A 19,379-nucleotide genomic window follows, 5' to 3' on the forward strand; every position below is an offset into this window, starting at 1 on the left:
GTGCCTGCACTAATGTCACTCTGTGGCGACCTGTGAGTTTCCAGTAACATCCTCCAGTGTGGTGCAACCACAGGCAACGGGCCTGCAAGCAGAGCCCCCACATGCCTGTCCCACGCACACACGTGAACGCACATGAACACACCCTGGACGCGGGAGCCCCCTCTGCCCCTCCTGTGTCACGCCCACCCCACTGTGTCCTCCGAAGCTCCATTGTGAATCCTGCGCCTCTTTGGGGGCCGACTCAGAACTCTAAACCGACGCCTGGATTCCTTCCTTCCTGGGTCAGCCACCAACTCACTTTGGTGTTTCCTCTCCAAATCCCTTCTCTGCCCTGAGACTCCATGAAATAATATGGGATTTACTTGGCAGGATTCTCTGACCTCCTTCAAAGACCCAAGTTTCTTGTTTATTGTAGTTTGAATGTCTCAATCCTCCAAAAGCATTTGGAATATTTTCTTCATTTCCCTCTCTCAAGGTATCTATTTTGTCCCAGACATGCCTCCCCCAGTGTGTTTTCAGGGAAGGACGCCGAGACTTTGGGCCCCAGCTGCTGCCCTTTCCTTCACCTCTGCCAGGGCACAGACCGGCGCTGGGCTGACCTTCCCGGGGCCGGCCAGAAGAGAAGGCGGTGGAAGCCCGCACGCCCCCCCACTGTCCCTCCCTCTGTGGCCACAGCTGCTTGCCCTCCCCACCCCCCTCCCTTGCTCTTTTTCTCAGTGAGCCTCAGCGCCAGTGCCCCAGTGAGCCGCTGGGAACAGAGGTCTGTCCCCTGCACCGGCCTCGGCTCCCCACACTAGAACATTCAGGCGTCAATGGGAAACAGCAAGATCTGTCAGCATTGCGCCTTTCTTCTGGGCTTTGAGGGCCACATTCTCCACGGCCATCTGTTCCCTTTCACCTCTCTGGACAATGTTGCTTTTTAAAGCCAGCGATTCTTCCTCCTTTATCCCCTCCTCTCCCGCCTCCCCTTCTTCTGCGCTCCCACCCTTTCCCCCTCATCTCTGTCTTTCCCAACCCTATGAAATTAGCCTCTCTTAAGAGAAAACTTGCCCTTCTTCCACACAAAGCTGTTTTGCAACCACCGTGGGTTTTTTTATTTTTCATTTTTAAATTTTTTTGAAGTGACACGTTGCTACTCTTAAAGTTTGTGATTGTCTTGGGGGTATTCTTTTGATAAGGATGGGAGGGAGGAGGATAGAAAAATTTTTCAGTCATGCAAAAAGAAAATACAGAATAATAATGAGTTTTAGGTTCCTGCTGGCAGGCACTTGCCTCTTAAAAGAAGGAACCCTCCCTTTCCTTCCCTAGATGATCAGTTTAAGGAAATTTTTGTACCCTAAAGGTCTTTCTGCCAAGTATTTTATTATAATTTTGTTGTTGCTACTATGTTGTTGCTGTTGTGCTGTTTTTAATTTAGAGCTAGGGCTGCTGGGAAGTGGGTACATGATCCCTTTGGTCTTGCCCAGAGCTATACGCAGTTACAGAAGTGCCTGATCAGATGGGGAGGCCATGATGTCTTCCAAGTGAAGCAACAGATCCTGAGGTCCAAGGAGTGTCCAGGAAGGGGTGTTTGTGCCAGTACTGACCCTGTAACTTGGTGTGTGACCTTAGGCATGTCACTTTCCCTTAAAACAATGATGATAAAATCTTTTACTAAAAAAATGTGTAATATGTGACTTTTCTATGTGTACCATGACTCTGTTTCATAAACAAGATGAGTCTATGATAATGTCATGAAAACTTTATGGGCCATCCTTGGCTAAGGATGCTATAATAATCTACTGCTGGGGTCAGACTCAACTGCTGGTGTGGGAAGTCAGCGAGAACAAGGACTCCCAGCCCTGGCTGCTTGCCGGAGTCATGGGCAAGGCTGAAACACAGGCTCGGGGGTCTGTCTGACTGTCAGTGTTTGAATCCTCTGTCCACCACTTACGAGCTACACAAATGTGGGTAAATTTTTGTCATCTCTAAAATAAGGGCAATAATAATATCCAACTTCATGTTGTTATTGGAATGACTAAAAGATTTGTATCATGTAAAGCACTTGGAACTGCTTCTGGCCCATTGTAGATGCATGTGAATGTTAACCGTGATTATTGACCCCCTTCCTATCCCACGACCATATTACAGATGAGAAAAATGGGCTAACTGGCTTCCTGTGGGGCTTTTCTGACTCTATCACATTTACCTTCTGCTGCTTTATTTTTCATTGTAGAGTTAACATTGATAAAAGATGTAATGTAATTATCAATGGGATTGCAGTGATGATTAACATAGCAATTCCACTTAGAAATGTCATAAAATAGAAACATCCTAAGGTATAAAAAAAGATATGTAATCATGTCCTTTTGGCAAAGAAGGTAAACCAGATGTGGAGATTATATTCATGGAAGGAAAGCCAATCACGATTTTGGCAACTAAGGTTATTTTACATAATTTCAGTTGGAAATCTACAGAACCTGGAGATTTATTTTTCTTTGGTATCAGTTTCTAGAAACCTATCATATGACTAAGAGTTTTCCAACAATAGGGAAAGAACATTATTAAAATATGCTTTCCTAGACAGGCACAGATGACTCTGAATTAGAAACTGAATATTGCAACTTAATGAGGAAAGGAACATGAGTGGAGTATCTAGAAAATGGGGTGAGTTTTCTCTCCCAGAGAGAGAGATGAATGGTCATTCTTTAAATATTTTCTAAATGGCTGAAAGAAATAATGAAAGAAGTGACGAGTCAGGCTGCTGGGTTCAAAGCCTTGCTCTGCCATTTGCGGGTGACCTTGGGCAATAACTTACTCTCTCTGTAGAAAATTGGTATGACAATGGCATCTCCCTCATAGAGCTAATGTGTGTAAGGTATTGAGCCTAGGGTCTGGAACATACTAATTATTCCAAAACGTTACCTCATAATTCTTTACTGTAGTGTCTTGTAACAAGTGACGTCAGAGCTATGGGACAAGTTATACCAAGTGGGTGGTCTTGATCACTTTGTTGAATCTGGTCATTTTCAGTAAACCCATAGTTCTGTCCTCTTTCTAGATAAACAGTGGCCTTCAAGGAAGAAGGAAATTGCTTTGCTCAAGAACTCATATTTCACAGATGTGTACTGACCGCCTGCTGTCACCAAAACCAGTTCCCCCCAATTAAAATAGTCCTGTGAGCATCAGCACATTTTGTTCATCAGTTCCCCTTCCTGCCATGAGGCTCCTGCCTAAAAAGACTTGACTGTACCGCCCGGGATTGAGGCAGTCTCGTGAGGGAATACTGGAGGGGGTTAAAGGAAGGTCGTCTCCGTTGCCCAAGGTCCCCCACACCCAGGCAATCCGCACATGGCAGGGACCCTGCAACTTGTGATCCAGAGGCCACTGTGAATTCCAGTCACGAATGGAGTTTTCCCTCTCTTCTGTGGCCCCAATCTGTTGGGAGGCTTATGTCGGCATGACAACCATGGGGGGGGGTATCCAGTTGCACACCCCGAAAAGGGTGAAGTACAGCAGCTTCTCCTCACCTTGATGCAGAAAGCCCAGCTCCAGATGTCAAGGAAACACAAGCTGAACTGCAGGAACCTGGCAGCCCAGCTGAACTCACCAGTGTGGGAAAAGACATCCCAAGTACCTTTGGGTTCTTGTCTAAAACTCAGGGTGCTGAGATCCCGGGGATCGCCTCACCGAACTATTCACCGTTCTGTTTCTTAGCCCCCATCCCCCTTCTCACAGCCTTCAGGGGCAACAAACATGTGTGATATGCCAGCATTCCATTCCCTCCCGTGCATGAAAATATCCTGATTCCTATCATGATCAGGCTGCTTCCCAAAGGGGTGCTTGAGACGGGGCGGGAAGAAAGCCTAACGATAAATCTTTGCACTCCGGGCAAGGTGATAATTAAAAGCATTCTCTACAGCGATGTGCTCTCTAAGGCCGAAAGGGAGGCAGCTGGTCAGCAGAAAGTGCTAGCATGCCTGGGCCTGGGCCCCAGCTCGGCCTCACACTAAGTGGGTTTCGGTAAAGTTGCTTCTTAGTCTATGAAATGGGAATAGTGAGTACACGGATGCGGTGGGGTCGAGGGAAGCAGGCAATGAGTGCAGTTTAAGTTGAATTGGTCGGATGTACTTGTGTGCTCTGGAGTGTTCAGAGCACCTCAGGGCCCCTAGCTCCTGTCCCACCTGATTCTCTTACTCCCTCGCTTGCGCTCTGTTCCTGTTCTCACTGAAGAAACAAGGGGAAGCTCGAGCTCTGAAAGCTGAGCTGTGTTTGGTGTCTGGAAGAAATGCAGGTCAAGGAGCCTGACTGACAAGCGACCTTAATGAGGGTCTCTGCCTGCGGGGGACCTGGGCCTCATCACTAGCCCCGTCCTGTCTCATGCCGCAGGCCGCCAGCTGCCCCTCCTCTACTTTCTGACTTAGGGTTTTGGGTTGCTCCTCTGATAGCAGCTCCAAGCAGATGAGTTGTGGCATTTCTAAACAGTTTACATCTCTTCGCTGTTCCCCTTGGGAAGTAGGGTGGGGGCTAAAGTCAGCAGATAGGAGTCTTAAAAACTGGGCCAAAGGGCATTCACCAGCCTCATGTCTTCCACTGATGAAAAGAATGCAGAGCTACATGACAAGATATGAGGTGGAGATTTTTGTAAATGCAAGTGCGTCCGTCACAGTACATGGACTGTCCATGGGGTCTGAGAAGTCTATAATTGCAAGCAAAATAGCAAATGCCTGGTATGTGATTTTTTTCAAACTTTAATATATATAGGGATCATCTGGGAGAGCCTTTTGAAAATGTAGACTCCTGGGCATCACCCCTCAGAGATGCTGATTCATTAGGTTTGGGATAGGGACAAGGATTCTACATTTTAAAAAGTGGTGTACCGGGGCGCCTGGGTGGCTCAGTTGGTTAAGCGACTGCCTTTGGCTCGGGTCATGATCCTGGAGTCCCGGGATCGAGTCCCGCATCGGGCTTCCTGCTCAGCGGGGAGACTGCTTCTCCCTCTGACCCTCTTCCCTCTCATGCTCTCTATCTCTCATTCTCTCTCTCTCAAATAAATAAAAAAATAAAATCTTTAAAAAAAAAAAAAACTGCTTTAAAAAGTGGTGTACCTGGTTTAGATGATTCTGATGCATAAACATGCAAATGAAACAATGCCCTAGTAATTTCTCCATAGATCCAGTCCTGTGTCCTGATTTTCTATCAGTGACCCAAGTCAGCTCCTAGAGTAGGCCAACCTACATTTTCACAGTTGTTTATTTTTGTTTGTTTTTTTAAGTAAAAGAGTTCAAATCTACAGAAAATTTCCAGGGAAAGTACAGTGAACTCCCCACACATGCTTCACCTAAACTTCTAACATTTTGCCACATTATTAAAATCTCCCTCATATTATTATTATTAACTTATTTTTATAATATGAATTTATTATTGTTATCTTTATGAAACCACTTGAGAATAAGCCGAAGATATCATGACCTTTCATCTCCAAATACTTCAGCATTTATCTCAGAAAAACAAGAACTTCTCTTACATAATAACCATGATACAATGATCTCACCCAGGAAATTAGCACTGATATAATACTACTATCTAATATGCCAAAGTCAAACTTTGTCAGGTGTCCCAATTATGTCCTTTATGGCAACTTTTTTTTTTTTTTTCTGATCCAAGATCCAGTCCAGGATTAGACATTCTATTTAGTTGAAATGTCTCTTTGTGTTAATGCTTTTTTTTTTCTTGAAGAACATATTTCCTGATAGACAACAGCATTTTCCCCCGCCTCTGTCCTTATTACCTGCAAAGAGCCAGGGATGCAGTCCAGCCTGAGCAACAGCAGACTGAACCTGGGCCCAGTTCTGCTTCAGCTGAGGCCTTGGGAAAGGACCCTCTCTCCTGGTCCTGGGTTTGCGTCGTGAGCTGGTTCCCCATCACTATTAGTGTGTCCCCTTGCTCTTCAGTCAGGTAGGCTATCATTGGCCAGATGAGTTCCCTGGATATGTAAAGCTACCAAGCATTACTTCACTCTAGTTCAAATCTCCCCAGGAAGAGTAACTGAGAAAGGATATGCCCCCATTTTGTCCTTCCTAGCTTTCTCCAGAGGCAGCTGGCTGAATGCATACCTCTGAGGGGGATTTTTTTTTTCCCCCAGCAGCCAAGACTATAGATAATCTGAAATCAGATTAAGTGACAAATGTATTTCTTCTGCTTCGGCCAGGAAAAAAAAAAAGTCACCTGAAAAAAATATCAGACAGTCAAAAAATGAGATGACCACATATAATACCAGGACTTTGTAGAATCCAGCTCTGGTATCCTCCTGTTGCCTTAGATTCTACAATTACAGTAGAAAAGCAAAGCTCATACCAAGATGGCTGATTGGTATGATTTGAGGAATTCACTTATTTACAGTGAGCATCTAGAACACACTGCTATGGAAGAAAACCCATTTCACATAAGCATCTTCCTGGTTGATGTTGAATTAAGCCTAAATTCAGAAAGAAAATGCCTCAGAATGAAATGAAAAGAAAATGAAATGTTTTTGTTTTCATTGTTTTATTTGCTAGTATTTACTTAAGAATAGTATGTGTTTCCTCTAATGAGTGAGTTTATTTTTAATTAAAGAGTTCTTTTCAAAGGGTCAGGAGACCTGGCTACAGGTCACCAGTCAGGCTTCCCCACCCCCATCCCCAAGTAGAAGGTAGCTGGAGAAAGCTATATTGAAGAAAGGTTTTAGGGGCAAGGCCTCTTGGGGAATGTTGGAAGCAGAGCCGGGTGGGAGGAGCTTAATTCTTTCTATTCAGATGCCCGAGTTCTGTGCTTCCCATGCCTGTTATTGTTTTCATTGCTATCCTTGAGGACATTCATGATTGTCACTGCACACATAGCAGAGCGGTTCTGTGCAGTGTCCCCTATAGAACTCTTGGTTGGTAAATTAGATGCGTTGTAGACTAGGGTGAGTGAGCACCCTCATCCTGTTCTAGGAATTTCCCACATGCATCCTAGTTTGCCCAGAAGGGTCCTGATTCATCTCTCTTATCCCAATATCGTCATTAAAATGTCCCCATTTCATTTTCAGAAGTGTCGTGTTTGGCTGATGACTTACATAACCATACTAAGACTCTGGAAAACTTAACGTGTGTTCTCCCCACAGAAAGCCAATGGAGTTGTCTGAATGGTTTGTGCCAGCACCTACCAGTCTTCATCCTAGTGATTAGCTAACTCTGTTTCTTCCTTCTGCTGTGGAGGATTAACCCATCCCTAACTGTTGCCATTCCAAAGGCTCTGATTGCCCCACCTTTTCTTGTCTTCTTCACATTTCTAACCTTTCCCACTAACAAGTTTTATTGGAACCTGGATCCTAGGTGTGTTGTGCAAGTAAAGACTCTGGACTGCATTCAAATCTTTTCACCTCTAGCCCAGAGACATTAGAGATGAACTGTTCTGCTTTACCAAAGTGAAGCAGCCTTATCCTTTACCAGGCCAAATGCTTCCTCAGGGCACAGATGATACTGAGGCAGTTAGTGTGCGGTTTTATGCCTCAGATCCTTTATTTGTAAATCTGAAAGAAGACTAATAACTTCAAAGTATTTTGAGAATCTCAAAGCTCTGAAGATTATAAATAACAAAAGATATTTTTTTCTCATCTAAAATGGCAGTACAGATACTGCGGTTACTTACTTAATAGATAGCGTGTGTTTCCTGGGCCATTTGCCGCTGATGGGTTTTTTCCAGTGCTCTATTTATAGAGCTAGGTCAGAAATATCGCTTCCGTTGGAACTTGACCTACAGACCATTGTCAATTTTAAAGGCCTGGGGAAGTAGAGTGCACACTGAATACAGCTGGTTCACAGGTTCAGTTAATGAACCACAAACCCCCAAGGAAATTAATTTTGCTGGAGGATAGATGTGTGAGCCTGTCCACATCTCTTTTTATGTGATACCTTTGCACTGTGGCCTCATGGAGCTTGTAGGTCGTCTTCAGTCCTTATTCTAGAAAGAGCCTGTCCTAGGTAGTCTTCTTCCCTTTTATACCCCATTCAGCCTCTTCAACATTGCTTGCTGAAATTCTGGCTTCCTTGTCAAATAAAACAAGACAACAAGACCTGATGATCCACTGACAGAGGTAGTTTAGGCTACTCTGAGTAACTTAGGAAAAAGCAGATCTAAATATTTCCCTACTTCATCTTTCGACCAGGGCTAACCAAGCTTCTCAGTCATTCCCCAGTTCAAATGAATGATCCAACAAAAAGTATATGCTGAAGCTCAGCCACTTCCATGGGCCTGGTTTTAAACAGGAGAAACTGAATTTAGTGGATGGTAATCCCCTTCTGATCCCTACTCTCTCACTCAGACTCCCACCTTTAAGTTTTATTGTTACGAGGTCATGTTTGCTGGGACTTGGCCACTGGCCATCACATGTTTACCCATCATAAGGTTTTAGTAGGTGGGAGAGACTTAGAAAATCCCTAGTCTGGAGGGAAATCTGCTCTTAGGAAAAGGACCACATGTCTGCACTCTCTTTAGGCTTAAATGTGTGTCAGGTAGGGTACAGCCATTCAAAGATAGCACACAGAGTAGAACATTCTCAAACTTCTGGGAAAAGTGAAGTCCAGAATGAAGAGCTAATTTCTTGTCATCAAAATGCCATAGATTCAAAGTTCTTAGTAGAGGCAAGAACTTCTGAGATCATTTTCAACAACCCATTGTCATGGATGAGGAAACTGAGGCTCAGAGGGGCAAAGTAACTGGTCATTAGCAAGGTCTGCCCTGATGTTCTTTGTTACGTCACCCTCCTTTTCCACCCGGCCTCGTTAAAACCCACAGCTAAGTCCGAAATAGAACTCCAGGGTCCTGCCGTGTGGCCAGTGGCTGACCATATGCTGTCATGCATTATACAGAACATGCTTTAGAATGTGAGGACAAAGATAAGAAAGAGACTGTTCCTTCCAATGGTAGCATGCCATCTCCTTCCTGACCTCATTGCAGTCCTGAAAAGATTTATACGTTATTTTCTTTCTTCCTCCTTCCCTCCCTCCCTTCCTCCCTTCCTCCCTTCCTTCCTTCCTTCCTTCCCTCCCTCCCTCCTTCCTTCCTTCCTTCTTCCTTCCTTCCTTTCTCCCCTCCCTCCATCTCTCTCTCTCTCTCTTTCCTTCTTTCTTTCCTCTTTCAAGCTCAATAAGGTGCCTTTCATCTAAAGGGACAGGAGGGACCAATGTCCAGGATATCCAGCCCTCCTGGGCTGTGAGTTTTTCCTCCCCCAACCCCTGACCTGGGAGTCAGTGCTTTGTTTATACTTGCATTATTTTTAACATGGAAAAGTCTATTCTTTTAAAGTTGATCCTTTTGCTACAGGGCAGACACTTCTTTGTTATGTACTGGAGATTCAGTTTGACCTCCCAGAAATGCTTAGCACAGGAGTCATAAATTGACATGTTTTCAGAGAAGGAGCTTCCTCACTGAAGGCCCCCCAACAGACCTCTTCTAGATACTGGCACAAGTTGGTACCAGAAGCCCATTACCTTTTTGGAAATCAAGGCTACATAGCAACCTGATTATCCTCCTCCAGTCTGATTACACAAGGACTACACCCTGTGTGCAGAACAGGGAGAGAGCCTCTTGCCTTGTGAGAAATGTATCTTCATAACCAACTCCCACTCCACAGGCATGGGGAATTGGATCCAAAAGATAGTAGTCATGAAACATACTGCAGAATCCAAGTCCTGTTGTTTTAACCACTTCATGACTGAGCTTTACTAGCTTGCCTCATTATTAATAGAATAAAAAATGTAGAAGATGATAATTCAACTTTCTTCCTCTATAGAATTTCATCTTCAGTGTTTAATCAGCATTGTTCCAGTCATTTATACATATCAAATATCTCCATCTTGAGAGTCACCATGAACCTTTGGTTGCCTGGAGGCAGGAATTATTATTCACATTTTACAGATGGGTAAGCAGTCACAGAAAGAAAACATGCTCTGACTTACCTAAAAGAGTCTGAGAGAGTGGAGAACGGATGTCCCCACAGTCTGTTTTAAAGAGACCTGACTTCAGTGTAAACAAATTTGGTTTTCTCCGTGTAGCTTATTCAGATACTTCCACAAGCTCAATCCTGTGATGATGAAAAATCCCCAATAATGAAAATATTTTCAAAACCTAGTTCGCTTATTTGATTTTTCTATTTGTATTGAAATGAACCAAACTCCAGTACAATGAGGTCATTCTGCCTTGGCAGGTCTAAATATCAGAGTCATCAAAAAGGAGAAAGGGAGAGAGTGCCCTAACTTTTAGAACTTCCGCTTAAAATGAGCATAGAGAAGATCCACTTACCTCTTTCCTGACCAATTAGGTCATTGGGCAGGAAATCACCTTTTCTGAAAGGCCAGCAAAGCAGATTCCTTTTACCTTTAATTTCCCATAAACAGCATTAATGATTATTTATGCCAGAAATATTTGAAAGTCAAAAGACATGAGGCCATTGGATTTTCTAGTTGAAAATCAAGTTACAGGGGCACCTGGGTGGCTCAGTGGGTTAAGTATCTGCCTTTGGCTCAGGTCATGATTTCAGGGTGGGCTTCTAGCTCAGCAGGGAGTCTGCTTCTCCCTCTCCCTCTGCCCCCCACCCACACACTTGTGCACACGTGCTCTCTCTCTCTCTCTCTCTCTAAGTAAATAAATAAAATCTTAAAAAGAAGAAAAGTTATAAATTTGTAGTAACTGACAGTTTCCCCACCTTCCTTTCTCCCACTTCTCTCTCAAGTAATCCCACCACCTATAGCCACTCTTCAGGTTCCTATTAAGTGAAATAACTTTTCCATTCTGACCAGATTTTCAGGCCTTCAACCAGAGAGGGTCAGTTTTGGGCCACCTGATTTACATGAATCAGCTGCTGGGTCAGTTGCGTGAGGTTAAATAACTTCCAAGCCAGGGCATGCATTGTCTTTCTGGAAACGCCTTGCCCTGAGTTGTCACTGTGTATCAGAACGGAGGAAGCTGGTTGTGGGGCCAGAGTGACACACAGATTCAGATGAGTGATGAGATGCTCGCAATCGTCTCCATCAGTGTCCTTTCAGAGGTGGGCCTTCAGGCTCTTCAGGCCCTTCAGGCCCTTCCTGAGGCCCCCCTGGGCTGACACAGTTGTGGGCTGTTTGACATAAGGAGCCTGGAGAAGGCCGACTGGAGTAGTGGTGAAGACAGTTGCCCGGTTTGAGTCCCGGCCCTGTCATTAACCAACCATGTGACCTTGGGAGAGTGACTTAATCTCTCACAGCCTTAGTTTGTCAATAGGGACGATGATATTCCCCACCTCCGAGGGTGGCTGTGAGGATCAAAAAAAGATGTAACTAAGATATGAAGCTCAAACAAGACGTAAGCCCTCTATATAAAGGGGTCACCTAGTGCCTCACTTGTAGTACTTTAAAAATATTGTCTTTTCTTATCATTAGCTTTCAAGGTCCTCTGTTAACTGCTCCTGTGGTGGCGTAATGTTTGTAAGCACTCCTGAAAATAGATCTCCTCAAGCCACTCACTCAGGGTTTCCATTAGAAACTTTTCCGTAGTTATTTGCACTCATGCCTTTTGTCAGGACCTGAGCTTGCCTGTCCAGAAAGCAGCCAGATATATGGGGTACTTTGTTAGACTGTTTTCGTTGGTTTAGGGACGTGGCAGTCTTTAAATAGTCACCCCTGGCCCCATATGGCTCTGACTCCTGAAAACATCTTCCAGACCTGGGAAATGCCTATAATTTTATTATCAAAATATATATATATATATTTTTTTTTTTTGACTGCTTAACTAACTCCTGATTAGTCACACATAACTTTTTCATGGCAAACTTGAAAGCTCAGCCTTACTTCATCCTATCACTTAGCAGGCATCTTGTTAGAAGCAACAAGCTTCTAATAAGTTTGTTTGAAAAATGTGAAAATGCTATTAATTAAGACTGTAAATCTGTTGCTAGAACAAATATATATAACATGGTTCAAAGTTAAGTAGGAATAACTTATTAACTATTTAATCAGGATTTATTAAGTATCTTCTGTGTGGCAGTGACACAGAACGATTGAGTTAAGTGATTCAGGCAGACTAGCATAAATCAGACATGGATTTGGCCCTCTTAAAATATGTATTAGGGTTGATAAGAAAAGCACACACAAGGAATATACAACAGGAGAGAAAATGGTGAAACATGAGAAAGGGAAATAAAGTTTTATGGGAATTTAGAGGAGGAAGACTGTATGTGTGTGATGACCAAGAAAGTGGAGTGCAGGAAGTGGTACCGAAGACAACGTGGGGACCTAGAGGCATTTCAGGTGTGGAAGGGACATGGGGAAGAAGTGATTACATTGGAGCAAAGTCTCTGTGAGGTGGAATGGAGGGAGCTGTGTGGAAAGGCGGGTTGGGCACAGACTAGAAGAGCTTTGAATACCAATCTGAGCAATTTAGAGCTCTTTGGACACACTTCGGAGCCATTAAAAGTTTTCGAGCATGCTTGATCAGAAGTGGCAGGGAGTGTGCCTAGGTGTGTGCCTGGAGAGGTTAATCAGGCAGAAGAAGAGAGAATGGGCTTTAGTGAGGAGGAACTGACAGCAACATGGACATCAGGTAGAAAGCTCTAGCAGCCATCCCCAGGTGAAAGCTAATGGGGGTCTGATCTAAGGTTGGGGTAGGAGGAAAGGAGGGTAAAGAATGGATATAGGTGAGATTTTACAGTTCAATCAATAGAACGTCTCAATTTGTTGGAACCGAGAAGCATGAGAGAAGGAGAAATTTAAAAATGGAACGAACCAGATTAACTAGAAGTCCAAAGAAAGGAACAAAGAAAGAAAGGTGAGTTATATGGGAAGACGTAAGCTTGATTTGAAGATATTCAGTTTACGGTGCTGAAATTCATTAGGTCCGGCTTGTAGTTCTTGTTGTTGGTAATGGAGAACAGGTGCTAAGGCTGGTCATACGTTGACACAAAGGCTTCAAAATCATCCACGTGGGGGTGTCGTCCTTGTCAACAGTGAGGCCATGCCATATGGAGCACAGGTTGCAAGCTTGGTGGGAATAAGTGATATATGGCTCCTAAGTACGTTCATTTGTGTGTTTTCAAAAATTGTTAAATTAAGCCAACGTGTTAAAACCAGGAGATTGTACTTAAAACATCGACTTCTGGCTTCTCTTTTAAAAGTCAAAAGATGTGGCTGACTATGAACTCTCAGTGTCACATGACAGCAATAGCTGGAGCAGCCAGGGTCTGCCCTCTTGCAATCATGGCTGGATCCTCTCATTCACCACAGTCGCCACTGCTCCCCGTCATCTCCTAATACTTCGTATTAAACACAAAGCAGAGGATTGGTGGCCTAGGCCTGGGGGGCAGGAAAGAGGGGCTTGAGGCTCATATGGCTAAGGGCATGGGGTTTCTTTTTGAGGTGATGATTGTGGTGATGCTTGAACAACTCTGAATATAGTAAAAACCATTGAACTGTACACTTTGGGTGGATTGTATGATGTGTGAATTATCTCAAAAAAGCTGTTTTATAAAAATGCAATAAAGAAAAAAATAGAAAAGAAAAATCAGTTGCCATTGCCTTTCCAGGGTTGGTTTTCTTATAACAGAAAATATTTCTTTATTAATATGTCTCTATCAAAAAGGGGAAAATGGAAGATAAGAGGGTTGTATATTTTAAGAAGAATGGAAGAAAGTGTATCTCTTTGCAGTAATAAAGGATTCCTGCATTTTAAGATGCAAACACCTGGCCTCTTTACTAATGCACATTATCTTCCTAGCCACTGAAGGCACTTGGGTGGTAGGAGAAAAATCAGTCACAGTCAGCCCCCTGAGGTCCACCCACAACTAGGAAGAGAGGGAGAAGAAAAGCAGAGAAGGAAAAGAATACTCATTGGGATCCAGAAGAAGCAGAAGAAGCAGCATATTGGATGCCAAAAGAGGGGGAAGCTTTATCAGCTGCTGACAAGAGGCCAAGGAGGATGGGGACAGGGAAGTCAGGAGGTTACAGGAGACCATCCAGCGAGAAAGCTTAGAGCAGTGGGGCCAGAGAGAGACTCGGGAGCAGATGATGAAGTGCCCCAGGTGCATTGTTCAGGAGTTAGTATTTCTCCTCAGCATGGAGGGCTGCTGGAGGAGTTTGAGTAAGGGAATGATGTGATTAGATGAGCACGGTCTAGATAATTTGTTCTCAAATTAATTTGTGTGTGTTCTGAATGATGTGCATGATGCACTAAATTTTATTCCTTCCTATGCTAAATTCTTCTTCATTTGGAAATCCCCAGGCATGTTGTGGTCCCAGTTGTTGATTTCCATCTAATTCATTCCTGTACCTGCTTGAACCAGAGAAAATGTATGGTTGGTGTTGTCTAACCCAGGGGCATTCAACCTCAGCACTCTCGTTTTTGGGGCTGGATAATTCTTTGTTATGGGGGCCTGTCCTGTGCATTACAGGGTGTTTAGCAGCATCACCGGCCTCTAACCTCTAAATGCCAGTGGCACTCCCACTTAGACATTGCCAAAGAAATCACCTCCAGCCTAGACGCACTGACCCACATTCATCTGCTGTAATATTTGGGCCCAGGAGTGTAAGGCCATGCAAAGTTGGTAGATCACCCTGAAAGATGACAGGTCCAGAAAAGAAAGAAAAGGAAAAAAGACCAATACTCCAGACTGAGGGGTGAAAATCTGATGATGCAGTAAGCAGACAATGAATGAGGAGCTCAAGGCCTCATGTTGTTTTAGCTAATTCGGTGGACTTCAGCCTCTCTGTACTTAGTCTCCTCATTGCAAAGAGATGGCATCTTGAGGATACAAGGCATAATGAATGTCCCACTGTGCTCCCTAGGGCTAGGATTCCTCTCATGTCCCCGAGCCAAAGTGCGCATAGGAATTCAGGGGAGACCTCAAGGTGTCCCAGATATGAGGTGGGGGGGTGTGGACAGGCTTCTAAGTGGTGGGACTTGTAAGCCTGCCTCTAAGGAGGAGGAAGAGGAGGAACGCAGGAATAGTTTCCTCCTGGTGATGTCAATAGGGATCAGTGGAGCTCTGGAGATGTAAGGTAGTAGCTGAAGCACAACTTGGAGTAGACTGGAAACTCAGATGGATCTTTCACATCCTCCCCCTTATGGAAAGTCTTAGAAGGTGAAGGAATGTTTCTCTGGGGATAAGACTGTCTAATACAGATTAGATATGAAATGGTTAGATCTTCCGGATTCCTTTTCTGGGTTTGTGTTTGCATGTGTGCAGGGGTTGGAAGGGCAAAAGAATTTTATATGCATATGCCACCATTTCCATATTGATTAGGAAAACTGAGTTAAGACTCTTATCAAGTTAAACAAGTCTTACAGCTCTGTTAAACTAAGACTGTTTCATACCTGGCTCTTATTCTATGCAGTAGCATTATGCCTTTCTGCCATGGATATTGAGTGGCTCAGTTTATTATTAGCAATGGCTCCAAGCTGCCTAGCATGCAACCTCTTATTGATATATAACTCTGTTATCTTTTAGCCCAGTGGTGGTGCTTTCACTGAGGCTGAAGGAAACTCTTCAGTTTATAAAATAAAATTTATTTTATTTCTTCAGTTTATAAAATAAAAACCCTGCTGGTTTTTATTTTTAGTCTCATGTTCCTTAACCCCTCTCCTTTTCTAATTTGGCAACTTTTGTGGTAGTGAACTGAGTCCCCCAGGAGTCTCTAAGCAATGAGCAACAACTGGACTGTTGTTTATGTGAAACACCATTACAAGAAATGGGCACTCATAATCATGGTTTTGCCCTGTTTCATTTCAGGCACTTCTGGCTCCAGCTGTGTGACAGCTGCCCTGGGAACCACCTGGAGTCACAGTGTGAACACCCGACTGACTCTCCAGTGCCTTGGTTCAGAGAGAAGACAGGTGAGTGCTTTGACAGTGTTTTCGAACTGTCCAGTTTAGAGAACAGGATGTACTTAGCAATCTGAGTGTTCATCTTCTGAAAGCATCAGCCACATTGTCTATCCTAGGCCAACACTGTCAGGGGGCAGCTAAAGAAACCAGCATCCCTACCCGCCCCAACAACAATTGTAATGAAGTGGGAAATCAGTCGCTCACAGGAAAAAATGTGTAAGATGAGAGCCCATAGAGGTAGCATGCCTCCTGATATTTGCCAATGGCTTGGAAGTGACCGAGGTCCACCCTCTAAGGATCTCAAACTCTCCATCTCTAAAGGGTGAATGATCATTTCACTTAGCTGGTATTTGTTGAGGACTAGATAATTTGTGTACAAATTAAATAGTGATGGTGCTTTTTCTTGAGGTTAGTATGTTTTGAAAACCATAGGCCAGACAGATCCTGCCATGTGATTAAACTGTTCCCCAGACCCTGGGTACTTGTGCATTAACTACTAAGCCAGTAGGTTCAAGTACCAAAAGGTGCTAGAGAGACCCCCCCCCCCCTCAAAAGGATGATAGCTCTCCCAGAACTCCCTATTGATGGTTTCTATCCTGGCCTCAAATGAGAACTCCCCCACCCCTTCCATCCAGAAAGTTTAAGTTTCTATACCCTTTCTTTCACTCTAAAGAAAGGGACACCACAGTCTGACCCCTTTGGTAAAATGTTTCATAATTAGGGAATTATTTTTCCTGATGCGTAACCTCAACTTTATTCTGTTGTGTGGACCAGGTTCCATCATGACCTCTCCCACAAGCAGGAGGAGGAAGAAGATAGGGTGATTGTTCTGATTTGTTGGATGGGGCAGAATTCAGAATCCAGATTTGCCCATCTTGCTAAATATATTACAGTCCAAGTTATTCACTAAAGAGGCATGAAATATCATGCTGGTGGTCCTTTCTGGGGGAGGTGGCAAGGAGTTGTTGCCCTTTACCTGCATTAGGTAAGTTGGCTGTCTTTCAAGGAGTCAGGAATCATCAGAAACAGACATGAGCCTTTGCCTGTTCCAGACATAACTTTCCGAGTGCCCTTGGTTACAGACCAGAGGATTCTTCCTGGTTTGCTTGGGACTGTGTAAATAACATTCCATCTTGATGATTGAGTCAGCCATGTTCTGAGAAGATGGAGCTGCTTGTTTTCGTTTAGGTGAACATTCTTAAGTTTTCAGGCCCTGGCGTGCTCATTACCTCAGTGATACCTTTTCCCCAATGATTCAGGTATACTGGGTTCTGAATCCATACTTCTCTTTTCAGTGGAACATAGCCAGAGATATTCCTGTAGAACCTAATGACCTTTGGTTTGTACCCTAGGTTATAAATTATGTTAAATAAACCCAGTTTGCAGCTCTCAGGCACTACTATTTGAAGAAGCAAAATTCCTTGTGAATCAGTGTTGATCCATTCATTTTCATGGATCTTTAACCCCATTCCTTAAAAATGTGTAGTTTATCTCTGTTTTAGGTTTTAGATAGCACATACTGATTTTGTGATGTAGTCTGTTACATATGGTAGCATGGACTCCAGACTCCCAGATCCTTGTTTAACCAATTCTAGCTAGCATTTGTTAGTATACAAAGAAGTTAGAGCCATATTTTTCTTTTTCTTTTGTTTTAATAAGCCGGTCATTTCCATTTTTTCGATGTCAGTAGGAAGTAGTCGATAGGACAAATGCTATTATTTTATGTCTCTTTGGTAACTGCAGGATTTTGGAGGCTCTTGGTTTTGGCTCATAAGGTCAAACACAGGCCACGAGTCACAAGAAGAACGAAGAGCACAGCATGGATAGATCAGTGACAGTTTATCAACTCATATCCTATCAAATGAGTCAGTGGTGTTATCTTAATCTACAAATGACAACATGTTAACTATCATTGCTAATCAATCAAGAGCAGAGTTAAATGCTTTTGAATCATGTTTTCAAACACTAATTAGTAAAATATGTAAATAAAATAGTAAAGTATAATAAAATGCTATAGCAAAGTAAAATATGACCAGTGTTAAAATGGCCAACCCAGGTAAAAGAACGTACACTTAATTAATCTATAGAAATGTGCATGCCTTTTGGGACCAGTCCTTCAATTTGTGGCCTAATAACTAGGATAAAATTTGATGTAGAAAACATGTCTCCATCTGATGAACTTACCTCGCTTTAGCAGAAGATGTGCATCGTGATTCACTGAGCCTTTCCTGTGGTCTTAACTTCATGACAAAGTAGAGAAGCCATATGAAGATAAACCTTTTCTGGGATATGTGCACAAAACAGTACTTTAAGCTAGTTTTTAAGGTAGTTGTTCCAAGCAATACTTCCTTATAACACTACTTGGTAAGAGAACATGCCTAGATCATTCCAGCATCAGCAGATCTCTGGAACACGAACCACCAGGAGAACATACCAGGTATAGCTCTCCCCACCCCCACCAAAGCACAGAGGCCACCAAGGGATCAAGGACATGGAATGAGGATTATGTTTTATCCCGTTTCTATGACATTGAGCTCTATGCCAGGGCTCTTGAATGTGAGGCTTAGTCTGAGATCACAGGGCTGGAAGGAGGTCAGGTCAAGCTGAGCAGCTCTGCGAGCCGATTAAACCAAGAGCTGAATTGTATAGTCCAAGGGAAGGAGTCCTCCCTGGCTGATTATTTTCTTCACACCCTGGAAACTTTGTAAAATTATATAACCGAGAAAGAAATCTCCTTATCAGGGCACAAGCCAAGTTAATTCTGTTGTTTATTCTGCTTCAGTGTTTGCAAAAACCCTCTTAAGAAGCTGGGAAACATTTTCTTTTGGACTAATTTAGTTTTTTTTCCATTTGACTTTTATTTACTTTTTTTCTAGTCTGCTTCTACCCTGCCCCACCCTTTTTGCAACATTTTTATTCTTACCAAAGGCATGTCCTTAAAGTGGAATTAAAATGGCCTCTACTAGGGTTTTTTTTTTCTCTTTTAGTATTTTGGATTTTTTTCTTTTCATAATCAAAAATACATTTTCTGTCCACCATGTGCATGGCTTGGGGATGCAAAGAAGTAGAAGACACAGTTCCTGCCTTCGAGGTTCTTCTAGTCTAGCGTGAGAGATGGTCCATGTGTGTATACACTCATAAATCATCAAAATGAAGTGCAGGAGTCAAAGAACAAACCAATAGTGAAGCGCTGTCATAAGGCAGTGTTTGATTTGTTACCTAATAAGTGGTTGAGACGGTACCTGCTTTGAAACCAGACAAGGTAAACTCACCGGAGCCACATTAGTCTTTTTAAAAGACGGGAGGTGAGTTATCACTTTAAATCAGTGTTTCTCAAGCCTGGCTGCATTTTAGACTCATCACAGGAGCATTTACAAAATACCAACACCAGAGCCCCACCCCAACCGATTAAATCAGAATCTGCGTCGGTGGGCCGGGCACTGGTGTTTACTTGTAAAGGGTCCCCCAAGTGATTCTACTGTGCAGCCAAGACTGAAAACTCCTGCCCTAAATAGATAAATGGATAT

The 19,379-nt window shown here is 43.4% G+C and overlaps 1 protein-coding gene across 5 annotated transcripts in view; it reads left to right on the top strand.

Annotated features, from left to right (window-relative positions):
- Positions 1 to 19,379, top strand: part of RAD51B (RAD51 paralog B) — a 630,999-nt gene that overhangs the window by 495,932 nt on the left and 115,688 nt on the right. For all 5 annotated transcript variants that reach the window (XM_073895412.1, XM_025869819.2, XM_025869821.2 and 2 more), the window contains exon 9: positions 15,758 to 15,861. In XM_073895412.1, coding sequence (XP_073751513.1) covers positions 15,758 to 15,861 — 104 coding nt within the window. The remainder of the gene's footprint in view (positions 1 to 15,757; positions 15,862 to 19,379) is intronic.

The sequence above is a fragment of the Callorhinus ursinus genome, unplaced genomic scaffold, assembly GCF_003265705.2.
Source record: "Callorhinus ursinus isolate GAN/ISIS: 27379988/994484 unplaced genomic scaffold, GSC_fseal_2.0 scaffold8, whole genome shotgun sequence".
In the NCBI taxonomy this organism is placed as follows: domain Eukaryota; kingdom Metazoa; phylum Chordata; class Mammalia; order Carnivora; family Otariidae; genus Callorhinus; species Callorhinus ursinus.